This window comes from Petromyzon marinus, chromosome 38 (assembly GCF_048934315.1).
Source record: "Petromyzon marinus isolate PM22_M1 ecotype Great Lakes invasive population chromosome 38, UKy_Petmar_22M1.pri1.0, whole genome shotgun sequence".
Taxonomy (NCBI): Eukaryota; Metazoa; Chordata; class Hyperoartia; order Petromyzontiformes; family Petromyzontidae; genus Petromyzon; species Petromyzon marinus.
In genome coordinates, this window is record NC_133704.1 from 11,137,102 (window position 1) to 11,164,699 (window position 27,598).

A 27,598-nucleotide genomic window follows, 5' to 3' on the forward strand; every position below is an offset into this window, starting at 1 on the left:
GGCGTGGAAAGGGGTGGAGGTTGGGGGTGGGGGAGTCGACGACTTGGCGCCTGTGCGCGCTATAAATTGTGAAGAGCCGAGGCGCGCGACGCGCTAGTGCCGTGTAGCGATGAAGTCGGTGAACGTACGTGAGGACGCTGCTGCGCTTTCAATCTCCGTCGCTAACATTCTCTCTCGCTCGCTCTCTCTCTTTCTCTCGTCTTATCTTGTGCTTATTTTGAAATTCGCTTGTGTGTAACTCGTGTGATACGCGCGTTCGTGCTTTGTTGGCGCTTTTAAAATTCTTTGGCTTGCTGCTGCTACTTCTGTGTTTCTCCCCCGCCGCCGCCGCCGCGCTGTTACCATGGCTGCAGCGATTACAACATCGCTGGGCGCGCGCTTGCGCCGCTTGCCGCACCGGCCCCCGCCGCGGCAATGTGGAGTTGCCGTATCTGTTCAAGGTCGTTAAACGGGGGTGGGGGGAGGGGGGTAGGAGGGTGAGGAGGAGAAGCACCGCCAATCCCGCTAGCGATCGCTGGGAGCATAGATTAGGGCTCCGTTGTCACCATCACCACCGTCGGCAGGAACAACAACAGCAGCCGTGACCAATCCACTGCTGGATGAAGCCCCCCCCCCCAAGCCGCCATCCCTCGCAATCCTGCGATGCAGACATCGAGTTAGGGGCCCACGACTTGCACCCGAGATGGTGACATCGCTCCGTCTCCTCCCGTGGATGTCCCTCCCGGACGCGTTCCATCACCCTAGCTAGCGACCGTGAACGAAATAATTCGGTATTGCCGTACAGAGTGCTCGGATATCACAATTGTCAGTTTAACACGTAGTAGGAAGGCTTTCGCGACCAATATCCATAATACAGGGTTTTTTTTTGGGGGGGGGGGGGAGTTAGATCGCGTAAATTGATAAATGTGCCATCACATCTGATGAAGCTAGTTGCAATTACTGGCGAAACGTCGTACTCGGATTGTAAATGTTGTGGCTTTGCTTTCCAACACTCCGGTGTGCTATACTAGTCATGAACTGGCATGTTCTGTTTACGTGACAACCCTTACTAATTGGCTGTGTCGGGTGGTGGCGACATATTTTTACGCGATCTAACCCAAAAAAAACTGGATCAAGGCACGGGGGCTTTAGGGGCTGCAGCCCAGGGGGCCTCCAGAGATGAAGTGAAAAGTTATTTCATTTGTGAATGCTGAATTTTATTGTTGTTAGCCTTGTAAAAATATAATTTTTATTTGAAATATTACTGAGGGCCTCGCAGTACCTGCAGCCCAGGGAAGTTTCATAATTTCAGCAGCATTCGCTCAACGCGAGTAAACTAATGGACCGGATTGCTTGACCGGTCAAGCAATCCGGAGTCTGCTAGTTGAGGTATTGTTTGCTGGCGTTCAACCAATGCTATTGAAATTATGCGTTTTCCAGAAGGCCGTGTGGCTGATGAAATGTGTAAAGAAGTACTTTAATGTCTGAGGGTGGAAGGACATTTCATGTGAAGGAGACGTGCGTATTATCTGCTTATTTATTTGGGGCAATTTTGGATATAAGCGTTACTCATTTTATTCCAAAATCTACCATCCTGAGATTGTGGAATTTCCATCATTGGCTCAGGGCCGTAGCAGCAACTCCCAGCCAAGGGAGAAACTCTCCCCTTATTCTTAGCTCTTTCGGTAAAGTCACGTTGAAGGGACTTTATCGAAAGAGCTAAGAATATGAATTACTGCAGTCACGAAAGCTTTAAATCAAAACTCTCCCCTTCCCACAGAGGACATTCACCGTGGAGATGGAGCAATGATGAGCTCGCGCGCAGGTGCTGCTGGGTGGATTCTTACATCGCAGGAACCTTGGGAGGTGGTAACGGCTTGGAGCGGCCAGCGAGGCTTTCATCCAGCAGTGGATTAACCAATGGCTGATGATTATGATGGCACTCGCTTGGCCAAAAGCGACACCCGTTCGTTGCATTCTTTGCCTGTCGTGGTTGAATTTCCACCGGTAGGCGGTCGAGATCAGTGCGTCTCGTTTGAGCGGACACTGTATGTCTATGACTGTGGCGTCTGCAGCTAAGGCTGCTGCCACCCAATGTAATTATTGCTTCGTCAGCTCCACTGCTGGATGAAGGCCTCCCTCTCTGCTGTGTCGCTCATGGGGAGTTGTTTGAACATACTTCACCACACTGGTCAGTGCGGGTTGGCGAAGGTGGGCAAGGACCGGTTCAGATGTTAGCCTGTGCCGACAAGTGAACTTAAGTCGCCGGGTTCATATTTAAGAGTGCTAAACGCTACCACGATGGTATCCCAATCAATGTTAACACATTGGGGTACAGGCCCCAATGGCTATGGTATAATGAATAAAGTCAAAGCCAAAAGATATCCCCGTTCGAACGAGCAATGGGACGGTATTCATCTCTGTTGGCGACCTTGAATCCAGTGGTGGAATATCTGTATTTCCATGGTAAAATCTATTCTCTTAGGAGACTTTTCACAAAGTGGTGCTAATGACAACAGGCTCAGAGGAATGACGGCAATGTTTAGCTTAGTCGTTTCCAGGAATTCTAAACTCATGATCGAGAATGTTTGACAACAGAGTTGCCCTGCATGGTACAAAAACTGCAAATGTTTGAAAGTTAAAACTCAAATCAAACTGTTTTCATGAGAAAGAGATAAGTGGGGGGCCTTGCGCATCTCCCATGGCAACCTTGAGCACATGCAATAACTTAATGTCAAATACTATTGACAACCGCGTTGCATTGAAATCATCTGGAATGTGCATGTGCTTAAACCATGACCAATACAGCTTGTGTGATGCATTGCTTTTTGTGTAGTGTAGGTAAGGAATATTTTTTGTTGACTAAAACTAACAACATGCTTTCCCAAATCAGCAGGAATATGTGGTCATCTGCATCAGTGGTATAAATTCCATGCCTCATGGCAGGAGCCAGTCCTCTGTGGCATGACAAATTATGATGGCCTGCAGCATGTTACTTTATTAACAATTGAAGGTTTATTGTGGTTTTAGGGAAAAGGTAAACGTTTTTTGACTTGCAGAAGTTAAGGATCCAACATACGTTTATTGATCAAGTTCAAAGTTGACCTCTGTATGAATAAGGAAAGCTTTAATGACTCTCGGGAACCTTTTTCAGGAGGGTCTTGCCTTAACACGTTAGTCACGTAGAAGGGAAACAAAATAATAAAAATATAAAACAATAAAATTCTCACGACGTTTCGACTGCAACACAAGCAATCATCATCAGGAGTGAAAACCACTATTTGTTTTCAAATTTTCTTGTTGTGGTTTTCACACCTAATGATGATTGTTTGTGTTGCAGTCGAAACGTGATAATTTTATTTTTTTATATTTTTATTATTTTATTGTTTCCCTTCTACGTGACTTTACCGAAAGAACCAAGAATATGAATCCCTGCAGTCACGAAAGCTTTAAATCAAAATTTAACACGTTAGGTCAATTCCACGAATGGCCAATTACATTGAATGAATTTATCCCATTTCTAATACAACGTTGATTTCTTGAAGGGCTTCAGCCACTGGAGGAAATTGCACATTGTTGTGGCATTGAACCATTTCTCATTAAAACAGCAACTTTGTGTCCTCCATAAGAGTGGCTCCTATTTATCAACCCATGAGGGATTTGACCCCTAACTGATTATTTTAACTGGCAGTCTTCCAATTGTAAATCAAGTGCCCCGCCATGTGCCAAACGCAGCAGCCATTTACCTGTAATATATTTACACTGGGGTTGTATGTGTTTGTTTCTGTGCAGCTCTGAACTGTAGGCATGGTGTGAAAGTTGAGTGTCTTTAAATAAGCCAGTCGTCCAGTAGTGCTGCTCACTGCTGGTGAAAGTGCGCTGACCTGCCTCCCTGCTTCCCTCGCTTGGAACGTTTGGCTACTTCTCGCTCTGCTCCTTGACACTGCCGTACCAATAACCAAAGCACCATGGATGAAAATAGTGTCGAGGTGAGATAATACGACAACGTTGCCTGCTTGTTGTTATAGTCGGCTCATTTTTGGGTAATAAATTCTAACCTCCCTGGCATTTTCCAAATTTTGGGGTCTATCTTCACTCATTCCTGCTTGGGTCCATCTCTACATTAATACGCCTGGTTCACCACTTTGAACTTACTGCTTCCCGTGCCTGCCTCTCAGTCTCCACTACCCCCTATTGCTTCCAAGACCTGCCCTAAACCATCTGTGTTGACTTTTTCTCAGCGTGTGTGAGATAGACAGCACCCACCCTTGTCTTTCTCTTCTTGTTTTATATATGTCTCATCAGTTCTTGTGATCCCAGATATCAAACTCGTAATTCTCATTTTATGCTTGCCATTCTTCTCTGTTAATACTCGCCTTTTTGTTGTCTTATACTTTCCTCTTCAGCCAGATCTGACTCTCCCTGTTACAACCTCGCTCCACTTATTGCTCTCTAGTTTAGGCATACCTTTTGAAATAACACGAAACATAATCGTAATATTTATCCAGGAACCCCTCGGATGGTTGCAATACACATTTTCAGGAAGGGTCTCGCGTTGGGATATTTGAGTAATGGATTTTTAGGAGTATTTTCTGTATGTGAAGAAAACCAGAACAGCTTCTGAACCCCCCCCTCCCCCCATGCATATGAAGGGAGAACACTGAAAGTTGTGCACAGACATGGTGTAAGCGAACCTACGTACTCTAGTCATCTTCTAGTAACCTCTGCGGCAGGTGTTGTGGTTTAAAAAAAATCTACATGCTCCACAAACCCTTTGCCTCCGTAGGACTGTATGTGCTACCATTTTTTTTTGCCAATGTACTAATTGCATTAATGTACCAGTTTTAAGACTGGGCTGCAGAGTTCGTTTTGCATGCATGTGCCCCTACCTGGAACTCCATTGTCAGTTTATTTCTTTTGCCACGTAATTATCTCGCCATCGATTGGATATAACAAAATACACTGAATGTGCTGCTGATGATTTGCTTCAGTAATTGCATAGACTAACCTCGTTCACTGCGATGTTTGTTAATTGCCACGCACGGTGGCTATTTTCTGAGGCACATGAAAATGAACAATGAAAATAATGAAACTGTTTTGGTGACTGGATGAATTACGGTGATCTTAGGATTTAGTTGATGCATGCAGTTTTTTTAAAACGTAACAAATTTACAGTGTTCATGTGGATGGATCCTCTTTGTATTAAGCAAGTAATTGGTAATCTCGATATTTAATGTCTTCATTCAAATGCATAACTGCATAGTTATTCTCTTTAATCATTGCAGACTTGTCACCAAGTTGCCTGGAACGTGCCCATTCTCATCAGATCTTGAAAGCTAAAAGCAGGATTTGAGCCTTGTATTGTTTCAATGGGTAACCGCTGAATGCCAGCGCTGCTACATGCTGGCCAGTTGAGGGCAGTGCAGCAAAATCCATTGTTATACTGTACTTCTATCCACCCATGTGTCTGCTGTCCACGTTCACCAACTAGCACAGCATGGTGAAACGTGGTTAAACAATGGCCACTACAAACCGCACGGTGTGGGGAGGGGCCATTATCTCGCAGAGGATTTTAAGAAGCTTCCTAACGTGTACAGGCAACTGAGAGGAATCGGTCTGTGGTTTTGTAGAGCATCGCGGAGGTGTTCCGATGCTTCATTTGCATGGAAAAGCTGCGGGACGCTCGCCTCTGTCCCCATTGCTCCAAGCTGTGCTGCTTCAGCTGCATACGGGTACAGTCATTAAGTGTTGCGATGTATATGCCAAATTGCGCAAGACAGCTAATTAACATTGTACGGACCCATGCTTTGCTGTGGGTAAGAGCAAATGTTAGCGGAACTTGGTTCTGTCTCCACGCGTAAAAATACAAATGTTTTTGGTTCATTTAGCGTATTGTCTTTGCGGACCATATTATCAAGAAGCATTTGTTAAGCATGCAAACTGGATCAGCCTCTCCAGTATAATCAAGCTTCATATTCTTGGTTTTTTTCTGTAAAGTCACGTAGATGGGAAACAATAAAATAATACAAATATAAAACAATAAAATTCTCACGACGTTTCGACTGCAACACAAGCAATCATCAGGTGTGAAAACCACAGCAAGAAAATTTTCAATTTTGTGTTGCGGTCGAAACGTCGTGAGAATTTTATTGTTTTATATTTTTATTATTTTATTGTTTCCCTTCTACGTGACTTTACCGAAAGAACCAAGAATATGAATCCCTGCAGTCACGAAAGCTTTAAATCAAAATATAATCAAGCTTGTTAAGACAATGCCAGATCTTATTGGAAAGAGCACTTCGTTGAAATTATGATGCAGTTTTAGTGTAATTTTTATGAGTTTTAATTGATTGCAAGCAATACCTTCAAACTTCACCTTCAAAAAAATTGCACATCATGTTTTCTTTTCTCAAAGTGAAAATCGTCGAATTACCTTTAAAATTTAAAACTAGATCGACACTACGCGCATCATTTACTTAAACCGTTAACGTGTTACAGTTGGCAATGCTGTGTTGATAACATTTTATGCTGTGGTTATTTGTGAATGAAGCTTTTACTGCACGCTTTGTTTTTCTAGCGGTGGCTCACAGAACAGAGAGCTCAATGTCCACACTGCAGGTATGAAAGGTGTTTTTGTTACTTTAACTTAAGTCTCGGCTATTCACTGAGAGGGACAGCTTTGAGGCTACAACTGAATTTGAACAAGCAACTTATATTGTCATATCATTTTTCGATTTAAAGCTTTCGTGACTGCAGGGATTCATCTTGCTTCTTTCGGTAAAGTCACGTAGAAGGGAAATTTAAAAAAATGACATTTATTTTTATTATTTTATTATTTCCCTTCTACGTGACTTTACCGAAAGAACCAAGAAGATTTTTATATCATGTCGTGGGCAGATAGATATATAGATGACCCCTTATTTTCTAGTTGGTTTATTAAGAGACCAAGGGGTCTCTTGAAAACGTTGGGCCCAAATAGACCCTGCGCCCACTCCCCAGGTCACTAAGGTCACAATAGAGAGATCACACGTCCACGGCTCTACAGACAGACATGCAGGCATTATTTAAGCCAGAAAAACCCGATGAGCTGTAATAAACTTTTTCAAAGGCATCCGGCCCGAGCTGGTCGCCGATGGTGGAAAATGACAGAGGAAGTTACGTAGGTAGCCAAATTAAAGCTATCGTACATAAACTCGAAAAAAACGACAATATTAATGACGGAAAAATAACAGCGATAGTAAAAATGTACGTAAAAAAAGGATAAATTATACTTGAAAATTCATAGTTGTAAAATCATACTTGCAAAGAAAATGTGTAAGTCCCAGCTTCTAGTCAAGTTAAGTATTCGTATGGCAGTCTGCACCCACCCGCCACCCTCAAAGGGCCTGACCCACGGGTTGAGGACCACTGGCCGAAACCATAGTTTGTAGTTAGTAACATGGAAGGCAGAAATTTTAGAAATGTTGTCATTCAACTTTGCCACCAATAACTACTATGGACTGAATTTAGCATCGTCCAGCTTCACGACTTAACATATTTGGCACATTCCAGCGCTATGTAATGGCCACTCTATAGCAAATCGTGTGAGGGGCACTACCAAAGTGTGGATAACCGCCAATTGAATGGACTTCACAGGTAGTTCTGATGTCATCTTTCAGAGGCCATTTTTCATGATTGTTTTTTTATATTTAAATTAAAATCTCCTCACCTCATGGCATGGTTTCAAAAGCACTAGTGGAATATTAATTCGGAGAAAACATCCAAAATAATAATAAAACATTTGTGCGACCTAATCAACATGCTGTCGCCGCGAAACCTCACCGGGAAAAGCGGATTGTGAAACGAACGAACAAAATTTGTACGTAGCAGGCTTTAAAAAAATTACTTTTAGAAACTGCACAGCAACCAATAACTGCAATTTTAAATGCATAGCTGTTGATATTTTCGAACATCGTACACAGGAAAATAAAACGTGGTAAAACTGTGGTAATCAATTATCAAGTCGGTTTGTCTTTGTTGACAAGGAATGCTACTGTTGGTATGAACGGGCAATAATGTGCGTGTGCGTACCGTCACTGCGCTACGAACCCGGCGACCCGAGTTCGATCCCCACTCACGGCCAACACCAGTGAAGATTATCTGAACTGGACCTGGGCCTCCCCTAGGTCGACTCAGCCTTAAATGACTACCTAATACGTTGTGTAAACATCGCCACTCGGGATACAAAGGTGGCCAGGCAGTGGTGTTGGCCACCCACCCCCTTCGTGTGCCGTGCCGGCCTTCATAAGTGCTCGCTAACAACACTTGCCCCAACAGTATGTTACGGCTATATGGGGGATTCTTGTCTTTGTCATCACAGGGCACCCTTACAGCTGCACGAGCTGGTGAACTGCCGCTGGGCGGAGGAGGTCACACAGCAGCTGGACACACTGCACATGTGTGGGCTCAGCAAGCAGGAGGATGGCGACAAGGACAAGTACGTCCTTGAGTCGTCTGACCGTCGAGTTCCAGCGCAGGCACCAAATGGCCGTGTTAAAAGTCAGTGTTTTAAATGGCACTTTTTACAGCTCAGCCACGTGAGATGACTGAGGGATGATACAAATATTTCCTATTGTATAGCAAGTGGTGGAGGGGTGGCGCAGTGGTTTTCGCACTTCTATGATCCCCGCAGCCTGTGTTAAATTCCCGGCCGTGGCTGACATCAGTGACGAGTGTTATCTCAACTAGTCCTGTGGCCCTCCACTTTCACAAATTCATAATGAAACGGCATGGTGAAGTGTGGTCAAACAATTCCCGTTACCAATATGGTGTGGGGGAGCCCTTCATCCAGCAGTGGATTGACAAAGGGCTGTGAATAATAATGATAACGCACATTTGGCCCCGGACTGTGCTATGGCTGCAGCCATGTGACTCAGTTTTGCAGGGTTAGGAGTTCAACTCCCAGCCTTGGGTCAACTCGACCAATCACTTCTGTAGGATCAGTCATGCAAGGGCAGCTTTGTGAAAAGTCAGCGGTGGTCGTCCTGTTAAGAGACTGGACTCTCCTGCCATGTGGATATGGAATGGCCACTGTCGGCTGAGAGGCACAAACCAAGATGAGTCCTTTCTAATTATTCCATTGAGCAGGAAGACATTTGGAATGCAATTATATTGGGAGCACCAGTAAATGTTCACAATTGTTTACAATTGTAATACTTGTGTGGTCATTTTTGGTTATGGGTGCCTTTAAATAACAGGTGTGAACTGCACAGAGAGAAGCTGAGCGTTTTCTGCTGGACCTGTAAAAAGTGCATCTGTCACCAGTGCGCTCTCTGGGGGGGCATGGTGAGTAAAATATCCGTTGTCTCATTCGACATAACACCTTCATGTGAAATACGTGCTCATGGCTCCAGGTCAGGTGAGCAGTAGGTTCCATTTGAGGTCTTGTAGCCAAGTTGTCTGTTCACCCTCCCAAGAGAACAGATCTTGTGGCAGCCCAGCAGCAGCCACGGGTGCAACGGCGAACGTCGTTTCCACTTTTTTCCTGTTGTGCTCTCGTGAATTAATGGCACGCTCACGTCACCTGCAGTTACAGGACCCGTGGCGGTGCTCGCCGTCTCCCCGACGTGGATCCATGGCATGTCTCCACGTGACCGTCATGTTTGTAGCTGTTTGTTTTCCGAGCTAGGCAAAGCTGTGCTAGGGGTGGTGAGAACCCATGTAGGTTTATGAAAATGTCGTATCCGCAGGGCCTCTGAGGTGGCTCTGAGGTGGCCCGGAGATGGCAGTGCACCAAATGGGCTTGTCAGCCCATCTGTGCAGACCGTATGAGTGTTATTCCACACTAATATATGCGTGTTTTTTTTCCTCCTGAAATCAACAAAACAAACTTCGGGACTCGGCGAAGCTTTCCTGTATAAATCAGTGCCATCACAGTTGTATTTTTTTTATATGCTGTAGTGTGTTATGGGCAAGCGGAAGGTCAGTGTGAATTGCAAAAACGTGACATTTACAGCTGTTTGACGCTACATGAAATATAACAGTTACAGGGAACGATATTGCGTGTGTTTTCATTCGTCATCTCAAGTCAAGTTGCATTGCAATGGGCCTTTTCCCACGTGCTGGTTTTATGCTGACATTGACATGCTGAGACAATTACCATGCTGATCGTTGCATTTCAATGCATTGAGAGATGGCTATATCTTGGGGAGGAAAATTATGGCTGACGATATACAGTTAAATGAAAAACACTATGCATGGAATACATACTGCATGCGCAGTGTATATACCACGCATGGAGTGTATATACTATACAATTGTATTTGTTTAATTAATTGTATACATTGCAAATGCTATATACAGTATACATAGGTCACTATAGATTGATGTGTAAATTAAAAACGTTAACAGATAAACTTAGACTGGAACGCGCTATGCGTGGGTTAAACCGCTGTGTATGCAAGACTTGGGCCCGCTCTCGGCTATGTAACCATGGAAGCCTTATGAACGTGTGTTGACCCGAGATGTTCCAGTCCTAACAACCTCCTCCGGGGCGACTGTGTCGTCTGGGTGTTGTGTCAGTGTCATCTTTGTTTTTTACGTTGCCGCAGGATGTGTGTGGCTACCGAGGGGGGGGGGGAGGGTAACCAATGGAAAGTGAAGTGTGGGCGTAGGCGGCGCTTCACTTCCCTGGATGTGAAGAGCCACCGGGCTTGTACTCGCGTTGATTGGCAACGTCGGCGTGGGTGAAGTTGGCACGCAAAGCATGTGACAAGGCACCGATGATTCAAAGATTGGTAAACGTCCATGCAAGAACGTTAGTGGTATGAAATATGACGGGTAGCTATCAAAACACCTTTGCATATTTAGAAAGTCATTTTTTCTCTGGTTTGTGTCTCCATGGTTTGAGAAACCCGATAATCAATTTGCGAAAAACGCAAATACATACGTCAATACCACTGTGGTCTTAAAATGAAACGTTTATAATGGTCAATCTTTTTGTGCAATGGCCCTTCTTCGGAGCATATAAAAAAAATCACTTTGGTTTTTTCCAAGGTGGGTTCCGAATAGCGACACAACTTGTTACTTACAGGTTCGTTCATATTGGATTATAGTGCCCTTCCACCAGAAGTGGACGGACCAAGCCAAGGTGGTAAACCCTTGCGACCTCGGTCGGAAACGCTTCGATAAAATGCGAGGTTGTCGTGTTGATTAGCTGCCTTGGAATTTGAAAATGCTGCACAGTTATACATGTGCCTTGTCAGGTTTTTCATTGCATCCTCTGTGATGTTCTGCAATAGTATGACAGATTAGCCTGTGTTATTTGATTTTTTGTAATTGGCATTATTTTTTCTGTGTTTGATGAGAATTCTCATTGACCAGAGAGGATCTTAGTTTCATGAGCAAATGGGGAGATATTTCACCTCTTGACAAGGAATGCCATTATTCACTTGTGAAACATAATGAATGGATCTATTGGGCCCCATACACCTTAATGATGTGATCTGCTGATAACCCAATCACCATAGTTAATGACACCACCGTTGTTGTTGATTTAAATTCGATACGAGCCAATACCATTATAACTGTGTGTGGTTTGCATCCTGAGCCGTTTTCCTCGTGAACTGGGTTCAACTCCCAGCCATGCACACATGTGACCACCTGGTAATTGAACTTGTTCTCTAAGCCTCTGCCAGATCAACTCAGTCTTAAATCGGTGTTGGCCTTAATTGAGCACTGGGGAGATAATGGTGCCCAGGTGTTCTGCTGACTATACCACACCCCCCTAGTGTCCTATGCCGACCTTATTAGGTGTTTACTATTACGGGTTGGCATTTTCCCGAATGTTCTGGCTCTCTATTTGCATCTGTGTGCCTTTCTATGTGTTCATATGTGTCGAAAGGGCTTTGTAACTTCACGTGGCCTCAAAATGCACCTAGCCTGGCACAAGCGCTGTGGCGATGTTACCGCCAACTTAACGGCGGCTGGTGGCTGTGGTTGCTGTATCTGGTACAGATGCAATACATAGCTGATCGATGCCCAGGTGTAGTCAAGGTATGGCTCCATTTTATTGAGGGAGCGAAACGGGGGGGCGTGGCACAGGGTCGAGAAGAGATGAACTAATGTGGTACAGAAAGATCTGGAGTTGATTGGACTTGCAGATTACTATTACTAGCGGTGTCAAGATCAGCCTCTCTACAGGAGGCTCGTGAAGAATGCTGCTGGGTAGTTGGAGGCACCAGCCCTCCAACAACAGCGAAGGGTAGAGGATAGACGCTCACAAAAACGATCGGAGCGCCGGGCGGCTAAAACGCAGCGATTTAGCATGTTGGGGAGCACAGGTGGTGCATCTGCCAGTCTTCCTTTCACTCAACCTATAACACCTGGGTCTGTCCTGTTTGACGTGTCGGCAAGCCTTCAATACTTCACGTGACCTCAGAGTGCACCGAGTTTGGCACAAGCCGTCACCGACACTTAGTGGCTAACAGTGGTTGTACGTGCACACTTGTGTATGTGTGTGTGCGCGCACATCTCTCTCACGTGCTGTATAGCATGGTGGCCACATGTTTAAGCCGCTGTCGGAGATCTACGAGCAGCACGTGTCACAGGTCAACGAGGAGGTGGGGAAGCTGCGGCGGCGACTGATGGAGCTCATCAGCCTGGTGCAGGAAGTGGTGAGTGGCGGCCGCATACACGCCGGCTACGATTAGCACGGTTGGCTACGCACGGTGTGAAAGAAGTTCAACATGTATGTATGTTGAAGTTCTTTCGCACCGTACTTAGCCAACCGAAGAATAATGAACAAATAAAACACATGGAGCCCAGCGTGGAACATTTCTCAAGAGTTCTTGAATGTGGCAGAAGTAGAAAAGTTTTGGTCCCCAGTATTGTGGCTGTTACGTAACCCTCCTTAAGCACTTGTTAAAGAGGCCACCACTTTGTGTTACAATTCAGGCATGTCGAGGGGCTAACAAAATTAGACAGAAGATGACAAACAGCACCATGTATCAAAGGCACTGCATTTGACCTGGCAGTGGTTTGAGGTTGGCAAATCAATATTGTTTTTTGTTGTTATACAATTCCATGTGCAAGCTTGAACGTGGGTAAAATATAGTGGTGGGTTGAATTTAATTTGGGAACGTATTGACCCTCGGTTTGCGTCTGACTGCAATGTACCAAGTTTTCTCCTTGTATGCTTATGGAATGTTAATGTCACATTACAAAGGGAATAACAACAATTACTGCCATTGGGCTGCCTGAAGGCCAACTGCAGCGGTGTCATGACCGATTGCGCTCTCATGTTGTATTCCGCTGTGTATGTACAGGCTCAAAAGGTTGTTCCTTCAACAAGGTCACCTCATTTTTGTGTATTTGTGAGCACAACGACTAATTCGAATTTGTTGATTTTTTTTTTTACTCGGTCTGCCAATATGACGCATTACGCAAATGAGCACTGGGTGCCGTTGGTGATGCTTGGACATTATTCGGCATTCCACATTCCTTAGGCGGTGACATTTCTGTTTATACACGCAGCAATAACATTACATTGATTCATGCGTTATCACAGGCAGGCAACTGTGTGGGCGGTCTGTCAGCCAGTTACCTTGGAGGGTAATGGTAAAGATGCAGCCACTGCTTGCAGAGGGACCTCCAACTAGAGAAGGGCTATATTATAGAGAGCCCCTCTGGAGGATATTTGGCCTCCTCTTCCATGTTGGCCAGACATCTCGGAAGAGATGAGATTACCCACACTTTAACCCACCACATGTGACCTGATGAGCAACTACCTGCGGTGTGTACTCTTACTGCTTAGCTTTCACTGCCACACTGGGAGATCAAACAGTCGACTGAAATGCAAGCTCCGTTTGCTAACCGTTGCACCACGGCAGCATCATTGGAGGGTAGCGCATGAGAAATGATCATCCAAACGTGACTTGGGTGTGCAGGAAAAAAACGTCGAGTCCGTCAGGGGCGCAAAGGACGACCGAGTGCGGGAAATCCGCAACGCCGTGGAGATGATGATCGCCCGACTCGACACCCAGCTCAAGAGCAAGCTGCTGACTCTCATGGGTGAGCGCTGTAGACGCCCGTTGCAATGTGCTCACTGGCTTTTTGAAACGTCCCATCTCTGACGTATCTTAGTGGCGTCACTGTGAATGTGACCGATGTATGCCTCTTGTTTCGGGGCTTTGCATCTTTCTCTCCGCGTGTGCTGTTGATTACGAACGTGTCGATTTGTTCGGCTAGGCCAAAAGAACTCGTTGACGAAAGAGACGGAGCTTTTGGAGAGTCTGCTGCAGGAGGTGGAACACCAGGTAGTGCAACATTTAATCTGTCGTGAGTGCACTTCCATTGGCTCAAACACAAAGTCGGGGTTTGTCCATTCATGTGTAGCTAAAATCACAACTGCCTGCAAATGTAAGGGATGCAATTATCAACATTATCATGAATTCCTTTATCATACTGTGACTTAAAAACCGAGCAGCTCTACATTCTCGTATGATCATTATGCAGATTTGGCAAGTGCTCAGCAGATGTAATTGTTACATATGACAGATGTATGTGTGTCGCTCATTAAACGGGTAATGTTCTCTTTAGTAGCGTCTTTCTGATTAAACAATCGTTGTTAATAACCATGAGCTGGTGGCAGAAATTCCACATTTTCATGGTGGGGAACCAGTTTTTCCTTTGGAGAGTCATTGTTAAGAGCCACTGTTGTTTTTCTGTTCTGGTGGGTTGAAAAGTTCAGATGATCCTTAAACCAATATTTGAAGTCACAACAATACAATTGTGAGTCAGGCGCTGTGATCACATTGCCAATGAGTTGGGTATAGAGCCAGAATCGCATCTTAATGAAATGACTGCAATGCTTCATTTTGACAATTGGTCACGATTTTGCCAAAAAATGTAGTCCAAAGCAACATTTGCTTACATAATGTTCCCTGTTTATTTAATTCATTGATCGTGTAAGAGAATAACTTTGAGGCTAATGTCAGTTTCCTGCTTGCATGCATTTTTCTGTTCGACGAGTGTCCCGTTATTTTGCATAAAGTGGTATAATTGTTGTCCGCGTCTGATATGCTGCCCTTCCCTGCAGGTACGCTCATGCAGCAAGAGTGAACTAATAATGAAAAGTGCGGAGATCTTGCAGATGTTTCAGCAGGTTCATCGCCGACCCATGGCCTCCTTTGTCACTGCGCCGGTGCCCCCTGACTTCACGAGGTGGGAGAGAGACGCGTAGCAAAATACTCTCATGAGGTGGCGTGGGGGGAGGGAGGGTCAAAACATCTGCGCGTGACTTGACGTAGGAGAAGCAGTGCTGCACCGTGGTGCCAGAGTGTTAAATTATTAAGGATTATCAAATGTCATGGTAAAGGATTAACCTTGGTTTTTTTTACAGCCAATTGTAATGGGGTTTTTTATTACTGACAAAAAAATAAAAAATAAATCTGAAAATATTAGAGACATTGAAAGAAGAACGGATCAAAACTGTGGGTGTATTATAGATGCATCAATTTGTGATGTAAATATGCCGCAGGATACGTGCGTCAAGTCCTGCGTGTCAATCAGTTGTGTTATTCATGTACATAGTGCATTGGTTCACTTAATCCGTGCAGCCGCTAGAGGTGCTACAGTGCGCTATATTGTTAATCGAATCGCAACCGTGAATTTGTATAATTCATTCAGGAGGCAGGAGCAAGGTGAATATGTACAGGCCGGGTACAAAGAAATGCAGAAACCTGGGAAAACAATCATAGTGGGGGGGAGACCTGGCTTCCATTAAATTGCACATTCGAAGAAATACTCGCAATGAAAGAACGCCTCTCGTGACAAGTAGGGGATTTCATACGGGACAGACGGAGAGGGATGGAGGGACGCGTACAAAGATATCAGGATTAAAGCAAAGACTTCTTTCAGACAGGGATTAACGCCCTGGAACGCCAATCGGCACGAAGTGCATTACATTTTTAAGAGGATCGTGTTGTGAAATAACATTTTAATCAGTTACTTGCCATTTGCTCTGTCGGGCTATAAACTTGTCAATCACCGCTCCTAATCCTGAGCCTTGCCTTTCTAATCAAAATTTTGAGTACATTTCTGTGAACAGTGTATTGATATATTACGTTGTTTTGTCACAACAACACACACGTTTAGAGCTCTGGATTCCTCCGGAAAATATTTGTTTAACCCAGAAATGTTTAACTTTCCACATGTATGAAATTAATGTTGGCTTCACATTGTATCAACATTTCAACCTTGTATATTTTCACTCACTACTCATTCCAGTGATTAATTTCAACCAGAACAGCCCAAAATATTGTTTTAGGGAATTATTTTGCCATGCCATATCCATCTCGCCTTTTTTACATGTATAAATGTCTTCTAGGATTATCAGATAAGGTAAAATAATATAGGATTGTTATGGATAGGCATACTTGTACTTGAGTGGTAGTGCCTTACGCCGATAATCTCCATCTCAAGCAAGCCTCCTGCTTACATCTCTGAAAATAACATTGATGTATGGTTCCGTTCACTGCAATGCATTTAAGATTCATATAACGTGATGTGTTCTTTAATGGCAGTTATACGTACGCTTCTCTGTTTTCAATTTCACAGTGAGTTGGTGCCTGCCTATGACTCCAGCACATTTGTGCTCTCAAACTTCAGGTCGGTGTCTGTGATTGGTATGCACTTGAGTTGAACGAGTTGAACGAGTTGAAAAAGCTTGACTTGTGTCGCTCAAGACATTACACAATGGGCAGTGGACAAATGAAAGCCCTACCTCTACGTAAACTATAATGCATAGCTTAAGTGGGGTGCTCTTGCCTATAACATGTGGACATCCCAAGCAGCAATTGTTTAACAGGTTTGACTTCTTATGAGACTCGTACATTGAAACTGCTTCAGAGTTTGCCCACGTAAACTAATTCTGCGGTAAAACATTGATCCAAAATGCCCTGTGGACTGCTTAACTAAAGCTTATTTCACGGGGATAAATGGTGTTAGTTATATATATATATATTTTAGGATCAACAACATACATTGTTATTCACTCATCACATATACTTACACTATTTTTTTTGTCGTGGATACATTTGCGTGTTATAAACACCGGAGTCATAATAAAAATACCTTGGGCGTTATACAGCATCCCCACCTTCACCAACCTGCACTGCCCAACACGATGAAGTATGGCGAAATAACCCCCATAACCCACACAGCTGTGGATTGACAATTGTGCCATAAGTGCATATCGCAGGGATATGTTTTATTTGTTTTGGGTTTGATATCCACTGATAACTTCACACTGACAGGGCCCAAGTCGCATGTATTCAGATGTTTCTTTCGGACTGATTAGGAGTGAAAATGTGGCGATGTCACGAGCAAAAACGTTGGGAAATCACAAGAGCAGTCGGTGTGTTTCAGCCACTTCATGGACATGTGAATCTTGCCCATGCTATATAACCCTGCCATGACTTCATGTCTTCCAGAGGTACTGTTTTACTTTAGCGCTACGGGGGGAGCTGTGGCACAGTGCTTGGTGCACTCCGGTGTGAACCTCGTAAATTGAGTTCAACTCCCAGCCGTGTGTATAACAGTAGTGTCGAGTGGTACATGGACCACCAGTTGTGGGCCCCCCCACCCACCTTAATTAACCCGCGCTGACCAGCATGGTGAAGCATTGGTCAAATAGCTTAATTGGCTGACATAGTGTAGTGTAACCTGTCAATCCCCCACACCATGTCGGTTATGGCAGGTGTTTGACCATACTTCACCATGCTTATCAGTGTATGTTATGGAAGGTTTGGTAGCCTAGAGGTGTACTAAAATAAAAAAAAAATTGCCGCATTGCTCTCTGCTGTTCCCCCCACGTAGCCGTGCACACGCCACCTACAAAACCTGTTATGCTTGGCTTTTGCCCATTCAAGGACTGTCCAGGCTCAATCCTGAGATCTGATTAGACCAGGTGCATTATGGGTGATCTGGTCATAGGGATTCACGTAGCATCCTGCCACATCTTATGTTATTATCACAACGTGCATTATTTGCTTCATGCTACGTTGCATATCTGCCCCACAATATTATTAACCAACATTTACGGCATTAAATTGGGCAGTGTAAAATGATGGCGACTGTCCAAAACGGACACGCGTTGATCATTGTGCCTGCTTTTGGTGGGTTTAATGGTGAGCGGTGGTGCCATCTGTTCCCCACTTGCTACGCAGCATCCTGAGGCAGAGAGCCGACCCGGTGTACAGCCCTCCGCTGCAAGTGTCCGGCCTCTGCTGGAGGCTCAAAGTGTACCCGGTGAGTGTGTGTGCGTTGTGGTGTGGCGGTTCGCGCGCTGCACTACGAATCCAGCCACCAGAGTTCAATTCCCGCTCACGGCCAACACCACTGACGATTATTTGAACCGGTCCTGGCCATCCCCTATGTCGACTCAACCTCAAATGAGTACCTGGTGTGGTAGACATCACCACTGGGGAGACAAGGCGGCTGGGCGTGGTGCTGGCCACCCACCACCACCTCGTGTGCCGTGCCGGCCTTCGTAGTTGCACGCTAACGGCACTTGCTCCAGCAGTCTCCTACAGGCTATACGGGGGATCTTTGTAGATTGGAGGAGGCTCGTGAAACCCCCATAATCGGGCATAATGGCTGGCCTTGAGCTCCATCGAATGTCGTTCTATCGTTTAGATAGAACATATGAAAATAGCAAACGTAACGTACAACAACCCAGCAACGTGTGTCTGTCTAATCTCACGTGAAAATTGTGTAATGTTATATTTGGTTGAGAAAAACGAACATGACGCCCACTTTAGTACTGCGCCTCCAATTATCACGGTTGGCTACGTACGGTGCCAAAGAAGTTCAACACACATTTCATGTATTAGTTACAGACCGCTCTGATGTGTTCATGTGTCTGCACACATACACATCAATTTATCAGTGTTAATAAACTAGACCTTTGATTGTTAACAAAAATGAAAACATTTCCGGACCATTCACGCACGAGGTTTTGAGCTCAGTCATGAATACATGAGGATTTGCCTGGCATTGCAAATTCACTTGCCCATCAAACACCGTACCCCAACATTATCACGGATAAAATGGACTTTAGACTCAAATGACATAGCATTAAACCACGAAGTGGTGTATCACTTAATGGACTGGCTTACAAGCTTGTCCCCTGCTTACATTGTTATTTCTGCAGGGATCATGGTGGTAATGGTAGATTGTTGTATGGTCATGATTACACGCTCTGTCCTTGTAGGATGGAAATGGCGTGGTACGAGGAAATTACCTCTCTGTGTTCTTAGAGCTCTCTGCGGGCTTGCCAGAGACATCCAAGTAAGTGGTTAACATTACTCTTCTATTAATTGCACGGTGGTGATTGCAAATGAAGGGAACGGTTTAACAGCCTACAACATGGGGTCAGTTTGCCCAATGCACAAGGTATGTTTAATGTAAATATGCTTAAGATAAATAAGTCTATGCACATTTTACAAGTTACTTTTTAATAAAAGCAAACATTTTAAAAGTAAATATAAAACATGTAAGATTGCACGCTACATTATTTTACATTTTCTTTCTGCATGGTTTCGATCGCATCGTCATTGGGTGTTACGTTCTCAGCGGAGGGCAAGTCCAATTTAGTACTGTACTACGCTCGAACATCTATGCTTCCCGTCTTGACAACCCACACTGTTCAGTGTGGCAAATTATGGTCAAATAAACTCTCATAAACCCGTGCAGTGTGGTGAGGCTTTCATCCAGCAGTGGAATAACAATGCTTGTATATCTACAGATGTTAGTTGTAGCACTGTCATAAAAGTGCTTGACTCGCAATAGAAAGTTTAAAACCCGCTATGAGCTTGACTTGGTCTATCATCCTCTGTGGTCTTTAAAATGAGTACCACTTTGTGGGAAGTCCACAGTGGTCATCCTGTGGATAGACCGACCCTGCGTGATAGGAATGTTAAATTTACGCCGCTGGTTTAATGACCTCCAACAGAGATTAGCCCCTCCTCATTGCTCATCTGATCAGGGAGACACTTTTATTTCAGGTGCAGCATGGGCTCAAGAGTTAAATGGGGACGAGCGTCTAATAATGTTAACTGAAACACCACGTTATTACACAAACAGCTAACTTTGAGCGGTCTTGATTGAAGAAGACTCCCACCGCACGACTACAGGTTTGGGCCCATCTATACAATCGGGGCCCGAACTTGCTGCGGCGGTGTCTCGCAGGTACGAGTACCGGGTGGAAATGGTGCACCAAGCGTCCAGCGACCCGAGCAAGAACATCATCCGCGAGTTTGCGTCCGACTTTGAGGTGGGAGAGTGTTGGGGATACAACCGCTTCTTCCGCCTCGATCTCCTGGCCAGCGAGGGCTACCTCAACACTCACAACGACTCCGTGGTGCTCAGGTAAGCGCCACGTGGTTCTGCCATTTCGTTCACTCGCCTTTCATATGTGTAGTGTGGAATTATCTCCCGTTTTATCGAGCGTGGGCTGGCATTCATTTCTGTTTCGTGGACCCCTGAGTCAGTCGTGGAAATTCTGACTTTCAATGGCAGCGGTCTGCCAATACATTTGACAGCAACCGTTGATTTCCCGCAAAGTGGCGGCATGTATTTTATTTACCGCAGAAGGATAATGTTGATGGGATCAGTTGATCCCCAACTTGGAATGTAGCTTGCAACTTTTTGATTGTGAGTTAAATTCTGCCACAGTATCACCTCATCAGATATTGATAAAATAACGATAAGTAAAGCAATGCTGGAATGGGGTGTCGCAGTTGCCACGGTGGTTTGCCGACTGCGCGATGCACCCAGCGGGCTGACTTCGATTCCTGGCCACGGTTAACATAAACAGTGATTGTTATGTGAACCAATTCTTGGCGTGCACCCCCTTCCAGCAACCCTCACAAAGCAGCATGGTGAAGTATGGTCAAACACAAACCTCCAGCAGTGGATTGACTGTGCACTGATATATCAGGGTCTGTAGATTTTAAAAAAAAATCTTCAATGGTATTATCCATGATAACCTCTTGAACATTGACGTGAACTCGTGTTGGGCCTCCGTTTATCTTGTGCTTGTATCGGATGCGTGCCTTGGGCAGGTTCCAGCTACGCCCGCCCACGTTTCACCAGAAGTGTCGCGACCAGCAGTGGTACATAAGCCAGCTGGAGACGGCACAGGCAGCCTACATCCAGCAGACCAATGACCTTAAAGAGGTCTGTCCCGCAATGCTGTCCTCTGTCTGTGTACTTGTGAATATTTGCGCACGTGTTCATTTTGGAGATGTGGAGACCGATGGTGTGGTCATTATCACACTGCATTACAAAACCCAGACATGCAAATTCAATGACTTTACCTGTACTCGACCTCCCCTAGATCAACTCGGCCTTAAATGAGTATCTGGTGCACTATGTGAAAATGAATACTGGGGAAATAAAGATAGTCAGTGGGGCTTGCCACACTACCCTATCCTGTCTCTTGCCACCTTTAATAAGTGCTTGCGAACAGTGTTGTTTATAAGGCTAATCTGCGCACCGATGTATTTTTGTTTTATTTGGCCACAGCACAGTTACATTTCAGTCTTACGAATGTAAGCGTTAATAAATAATCGTTTCTAACCACGTAAGAGCCCATGGGGTGGAGTAGTGGCACAGTGGTTGATGTGCTGTGCTGTGAACCTGGTGACCTGAGTTCGATTCTTGGCCACGGCTAACATCAGTGGCAAGGGATATCGAAACCGGTCTTGCTTCCCCCCCCCCTCCAACTCTCTCCAACCCTGCCCCCCACTGCTTCACTAACTCTCACTAATCAGCATGGTGAAATATGCTTAAACAGCCCCCATTGCCCTATTATTTAAAGCCTTTCCCGTTCCGATGACATACACATACGTCATCGGAACGGAAACCGGAAGAAAAAATAAAATAACTTTATCGGTACCGAGGCTCCCACAAGGCCATGTTGGAGGGAGTGTGGCACAGTTTGGCGCCAGCTATCGTAGAGTGCGGTGGTTGTGTCGCTACGGTTTTCTGCGGTGAGTACAATGCCATTAAAAACAACGTTGCTAGTAATCTTTTCTAAATAAAATTAATGCTGAGCCGTTTGCGCGTTCCGGGATTCAGCGGTGAACGGGACACCCACCCTGCAACTTGCAGACGTCTCGGAACGGGAAAGGGTTAATAGCACACATCCTGATTGAGCGATCCTGTCGAGTCGTTTGTCGATGTTGTATTGTGCCATTTTATTATACTATTGTGCGACCTTGGTGGATGTTTTATTATTATTGACATGTCTCCTCTTGTGTGTATATATATTTATATTTGGTTAATAGTAATTCACATCGACTCGGAATTTTAGGTTATAGACATGCTTTCATTCGTTGAAAAAAATGTTTTCTAATGCTCGCGTTACATGCGTCAAACCGTGCAGTTTGAAAATGTTTGTTTTTTAATTAAGTTGCAACCACAATTGTGAGGGGGGGGGGTAAATCAATACGTGCCTATCAGCTTGCACCCTCGGTGATGTATTGAATATATCTCACTTGGTATCGTTACGTAAGCTGCGTCCCATTCCCACTGTCCGCTCTCTCATCCCGCCTCGACGCGGTGTCATCGTGAATCGGTCGCAGGACCCTTTACCTCCATCTGCACAACAGCTCCCACATCCGCCGTTTCCTTGCCGTAGCTGCGACTGAGACCTTTGTCCATACCTTCCGCCATTCTCGCGAGCCATCGAACAAAGACGGTGACCACATCGCGCGCTTTCTGGTGTGCTTTTGCGGCCGTCTGGAACGCTCTTCCTTCCGATATTAGGAAGTCGCTGGAACTGTGCACTTTTAAAGCATCTAGATTGAAAACGAATTTCTTTAGAACTGCTTTTTGTGTTTTCGTTTGTCCCTTCCCCGCACCTCCGATTAGCACGATCGGCTACGTACGGCGAGAAAGAAGTTCAACATACATAGATTATTCCGCAGTAGCATGATCGCGAGCAGTGCATCTAGGTTGCAGTGCTTGTTTACAATGCGTTCAGGAATCTTGCGGTCAGCCGTGAATGGTCGAACCGCAGGGGCGTGATCAGTGAGCTATATACCTCGATGAATTTGGCGCGAATGGTCAAGTCCGCAATGGGAAAACCTGCGACGGGCGAAGTTTGAGTGTACTGCATTTCCTCGTTATTTGCGAGGGATGCGTTTTGGAGATGCTCATGAATAGCACCTTTCGCAGATAATGAATGACGACCTTACATAAATAAGTTATAAAAAACACATGAAAGTTACAAGACAAAAAATGGTTCTAATAAACATAAAGTACAAAATAATACTCTTTGTTCTTTCGGTAAAGTCACGTTGAAGAGAAACAATAAAATAATAAAATATATATTAAACAATCAAATTTTCACGACGTTTCGACTGCAAAACCGAAAGAACCAAGAGTATGAATCACTGCAGTCACGAAAGCTTTAAATACAAAAAAATAGTTTAAAAATAAACTTTCCTAAAATTATGATGCTGCACAGTAGCATCATTATCACCTTATCTCATCAATTTATCATTTCTCTCTCCTCACTTGTTTCCTCTCTCTCAATGCAGTCGTGTAGAGTTCCAGGTGCGATTCGCGGATAGCCAAAATCGCGGACGGCAAGCTCGTGAATTTCCAACTTGGTTGAAGCCACAAAGCAACGTCGACCCCACCACCCACCACCTGCGAGACCGACGAGATTTGATTTTATGCCATTACAGAGGCTCACCATCGAGCTGTCGCGCTCCCAGTCGGGCCGCGCCGCCACTCTGCCCAGCAGCCACACGAGTCCGCGCGGGGGCCCGTCTCGGGCAAAGCAGCCGCGTCCCGGGCGGCAGAGCTCGCACTCGTGCGCCGAGGCGGCCGGCGCCCTGGCGTCGGTCGCGGCGGTCGGAATCCGCTCGCCGCGCGACGGCAGCTGCTCCAGGGACAGCACCCTGCCCCGGGACGGCGGCGGCGCGCTGCCTGCCGAGGAAGAGGACGACGATAAGACGCAGCACGACGATTCCAACGTGAGCGCCGCATCCCCGATCTCTCGCCGCTGCGGTTTTATAGGTTATGCTCGGGCGGGTGGTGCCGTACGCGTGCGTTTTGCGTGGGTGGTTGGTGTCGCGGGGTTAGTTTGCCACGCTATGAACCCGGCGACGCGAGTTCGATTCCTGGTCACGGTCGGCACCAGTGACGATTATTTTACAACTGGTCCTGGGTCTCCCCTAGGTCGACTCGGCCTCAAATGAGTACCTGGAGCGGTGTGGAAACATTGTCGCCGGAGAGACAAAGGCGGCCGGACGTGATGCCGGCTAACAGCAGTGGTGAATAAATGAACCATTCCTGGGCCCTACCCTAGGTCAGCCTAGCCTTCAATGAGTATGTGATGCGTTGTGTATAGTTGAATGCTACGTTTTTTCAACCGACCCAAATTAGGCAGTCGACGCTGCAATATCGCAGAGACTGGATGTTACGTGGATGGCGAATTCGTTAGCGTAATGTGTTTTTTGTTGTTTGGCCTTCACGACAGTGGCGGCCCGGAGATTCTTTGTTCCATTTGTTGTGTTCGAGCGCGCTAGAGCGAGGTCCACGATCGTCGTGTAAGAGAGGAGAGCCCGGTGCACCCACAGTTGGGTCCTCCATGTGGTGTTTGTTTGCCACATCCGTAGCCGCCCACGATCCCTTTCCAGCAAGTGCCGATTATATTTAATTTAATTTTCGGCTGCTGGAGCGGAGGCGCGCATCTGGAAAGGTTTCCTTGATTTCAGCCGATTTGCGTGGGGGTTCTTGTTAGGTGTTCTCGGGACGGGCAGAGCGATGTTATCCGTAATATCGTGATGCCTCCCCGGGTTGTCGCGGCATCGCGTCCGACGTTGGCTGGTTGGGACGACGTTTGCCAGCACAAGGAGGTGGCGGGAGTGGAGTGGACTTTATAGTTCGGCTGATGACATGAAGTGGGATGTTCATTTCGCTACCGCCAGGGTTTGTTTAAGAGCTGGCAACTCCACACTGGGGCGCAGTACTCCACTGTGGAGGGAACCAGGGCTTGCACCGTGTCTCATATCTACAGCCGTCATGTGTCTCGTGTGTTTGTCCTCATGACAGCACCTTGTCTCGTACGTACAGCGACCCTGCATCTCGGATATGCGTGTGTGTGTATAGTGGCGCCGTGTCTCGTACGTGTGCATGGCAGCCCCGCGTTTCGTACGTGCGTATGTGCACAGCAGGAGATTTCTGACGGGGACCTGGATGGAGAGTGTCTCACCGGGGAAGAGGAGAACAATTTGCTGGGCGAGGGCAGCAGCAGCTCGGCCAGCACGGCCGGCAGCAGCAGCACAGAGGAGAATGACATCGACACAGAGACCATGTGCGTGCCTCGCCACGGCCGGTCGCCCATCTCCGTCGGGTTCATGACTCCCCAGCACGACTGGCGCTGTTGTTAGCATGGCCCCATATTGTACAGCGTCCTCATGTTAGGCCAGTGTTGCAGTGCGGTTGGCTTGGGCCCTGGTGCAAGACATTAAAGGGGTTGTGAGGGGTGGTGGTCCCTTATACAATTTACCCCCCACTGTTCATAGCCTGGTGCCCTCAGCCCCTCTGGTCCGTGTGCCTCATTGGAGTTGTGCTGCCGCCACACTCCGTAGCTACGCCACTGCCTTAGGTATTACATTTTATGAAATTGTATTGTACATACTTTGCTGTAAAAATGATTGATATCTTGCAAAGCTTGGATAATGCAGACTAAATTATGTATACTGAGTAATTTTATGGGTATGAAATGATATAATCCTCATGTACATATTTATTCATTTCTGTGTCATTCAGTCATTAGCACTTGAGTATTTTCATTGTGCAAAACCGATTAAGGGTTATTTTGCATGGAGAGAACCGGGGCCCATGTATAGTGTTGATGATGAGATATGTACGACCTTTGACCTTAGGTGAAAAAGCCACGAATGAACATTTTTCACCGTGCTAATAGCAATGAGTGATGCGCTGCCTCGTGGGCAAAATTGCAGCTAATATGAAGTCCTCCACCACCCGGTCACAACCCTCGTAAGGTCACCCGTGCCACATGGTTTTATTAATGATTGCGGTGGACAAAAAAAAATCACCCCATCGATAGGATGTGCTGGTGGCTGGCTCACTCGTAATTATCACATACCTCTGGCCTTACGATATGTCAAAGCTATTTAGAGCACCAATTTATAGCTCGGTAACAGATTGCGGGAGCCGTATAGTGTGTTCGTTAGCGTGGTGAAGCCAGGGTCCTGAGTTTTTGATTCTTGGCCACGGCTCGCATCGTTGGCGAGTGATGGCCAAACCGGTTCTGTGACCATCACCCCCTCTTTACTTTCCTACACTGACCAGCGCAATGAAGTTTTGGGCAAGCAACCCCCGTGGCTGACATTGCATGGGGAAAACCTTTATCCAGCAGTGGATTGACACAACGCTGTACATTATAGTTTTACCCTCGCATCACAGATTATGGAGACACAAGTTGTGAAGAAACCAAATTTCCCTGCCACTCATATGCCGGTTACCAGGGGGGTGTATAGAGTGCGAGTGGAGGTTTGTGTGTGTGCGCACAAAGGCGGCCGGGCGTGGTGATGGCCACCCACCCCGCCGCATGCTGTGCCGTGCCCACCATAGGCGCTCACTAACTGCGCTTGCCCCAACAGTCTGTTAAGGCTATACGAGGGTGGGGGGGGAATATTTGTCTTTGTGTGCGTGCATTCGCTCGTCTACCCCTTGTCACGCTGAGGCAGGTCTGGTGAGAATGACGTCGAGTACGGTGGAGCCATGGACCTGGAAGAGGGGGAGCTGCTGGATGAGGCCCTGGGGGCGGCCGGTCAGTGTCATGCAAACACCTTTGTCTCACCACCGCCTCCTCGGCTCGCAGCTCTTATGGCCCGTCATGATTTTAACCGGCCAGACATCAGAAGGTTACGATTACAAACGCCGGTTGGGGGTTGACTCGGCCCATCATCTCTCCGCAATCGATCAAATGAGTACCACCTTGTTAGGAAGTGAACAGTAGTTGTCCCATGGAGAGCCTTGCCCCCGCTATAGGAATGTGGAATTTATATCGCTGGCCTAGAGCTGTAAACGGGAGATGAGCACTGCCTCGGTGCTTGTTTGATCAGAAAATCACTGACCTTTTTATTAATCCTTCATGGGCAAAGGCAGAGCGATCTGCCTGTGCATATTTTTGGAGACATTAAATGCAAAAATTGCCACCGAATAAACGGAGAGATAATTAAGACATCAATTTACTTACACACTGTGGGGGGGGGGTGGATAGGGCGATGGGCTATGGTCTCGACGCGGTGATATTTATGGCGGTGCGGTTAATGCTGGAGGGTTATTCTGGCCTTGAGACAGGGGTAGAGGGGGTGACTCGAGACTTGGATACCACCGATTCGGGTCAATCGAGCGAGAGGAATGTAGGGGCCCCGCGGGTCTTGTCGGTGAGCATTCATTACGGCGGGATGTACAGCGCCTGTCACTGCTGTAGCCAGAGCCAGCTGCATTTGTAGCAGAACTCCAGGCAGCAGCAGCATCAGCACCGAAAGCAGTGACAACCGCCGAGTAACCTCTTGCCTCTTATGCT

The 27,598-nt window shown here is 46.1% G+C and overlaps 1 protein-coding gene across 8 annotated transcripts in view; it reads left to right on the plus strand.

The window, feature by feature from the left end:
* Positions 1-27,598, plus strand: part of TRIM37 (tripartite motif containing 37) — a 45,780-nt gene continuing 18,182 nt past the window's right edge. For 3 of the 8 annotated variants that reach the window (XM_032967592.2, XM_032967593.2, XM_032967596.2), the window contains exons 1-18: positions 1-124; positions 3,772-3,968; positions 5,610-5,711; positions 6,557-6,597; positions 8,339-8,455; positions 9,216-9,303; positions 12,510-12,632; positions 13,905-14,028; positions 14,206-14,273; positions 15,056-15,180; positions 16,576-16,626; positions 18,186-18,267; positions 19,232-19,308; positions 20,209-20,388; positions 21,084-21,198; positions 23,718-24,008; positions 25,209-25,351; positions 26,754-26,836. In XM_032967592.2, coding sequence (XP_032823483.2) covers positions 3,948-3,968; positions 5,610-5,711; positions 6,557-6,597; positions 8,339-8,455; positions 9,216-9,303; positions 12,510-12,632; positions 13,905-14,028; positions 14,206-14,273; positions 15,056-15,180; positions 16,576-16,626; positions 18,186-18,267; positions 19,232-19,308; positions 20,209-20,388; positions 21,084-21,198; positions 23,718-24,008; positions 25,209-25,351; positions 26,754-26,836 — 1,831 coding nt within the window. In that variant the 5' untranslated portion in view covers positions 1-124; positions 3,772-3,947. The other 5 variants (XM_032967595.2, XM_032967597.2, XM_076072659.1 and 2 more) reach the window with 4 other exon arrangements.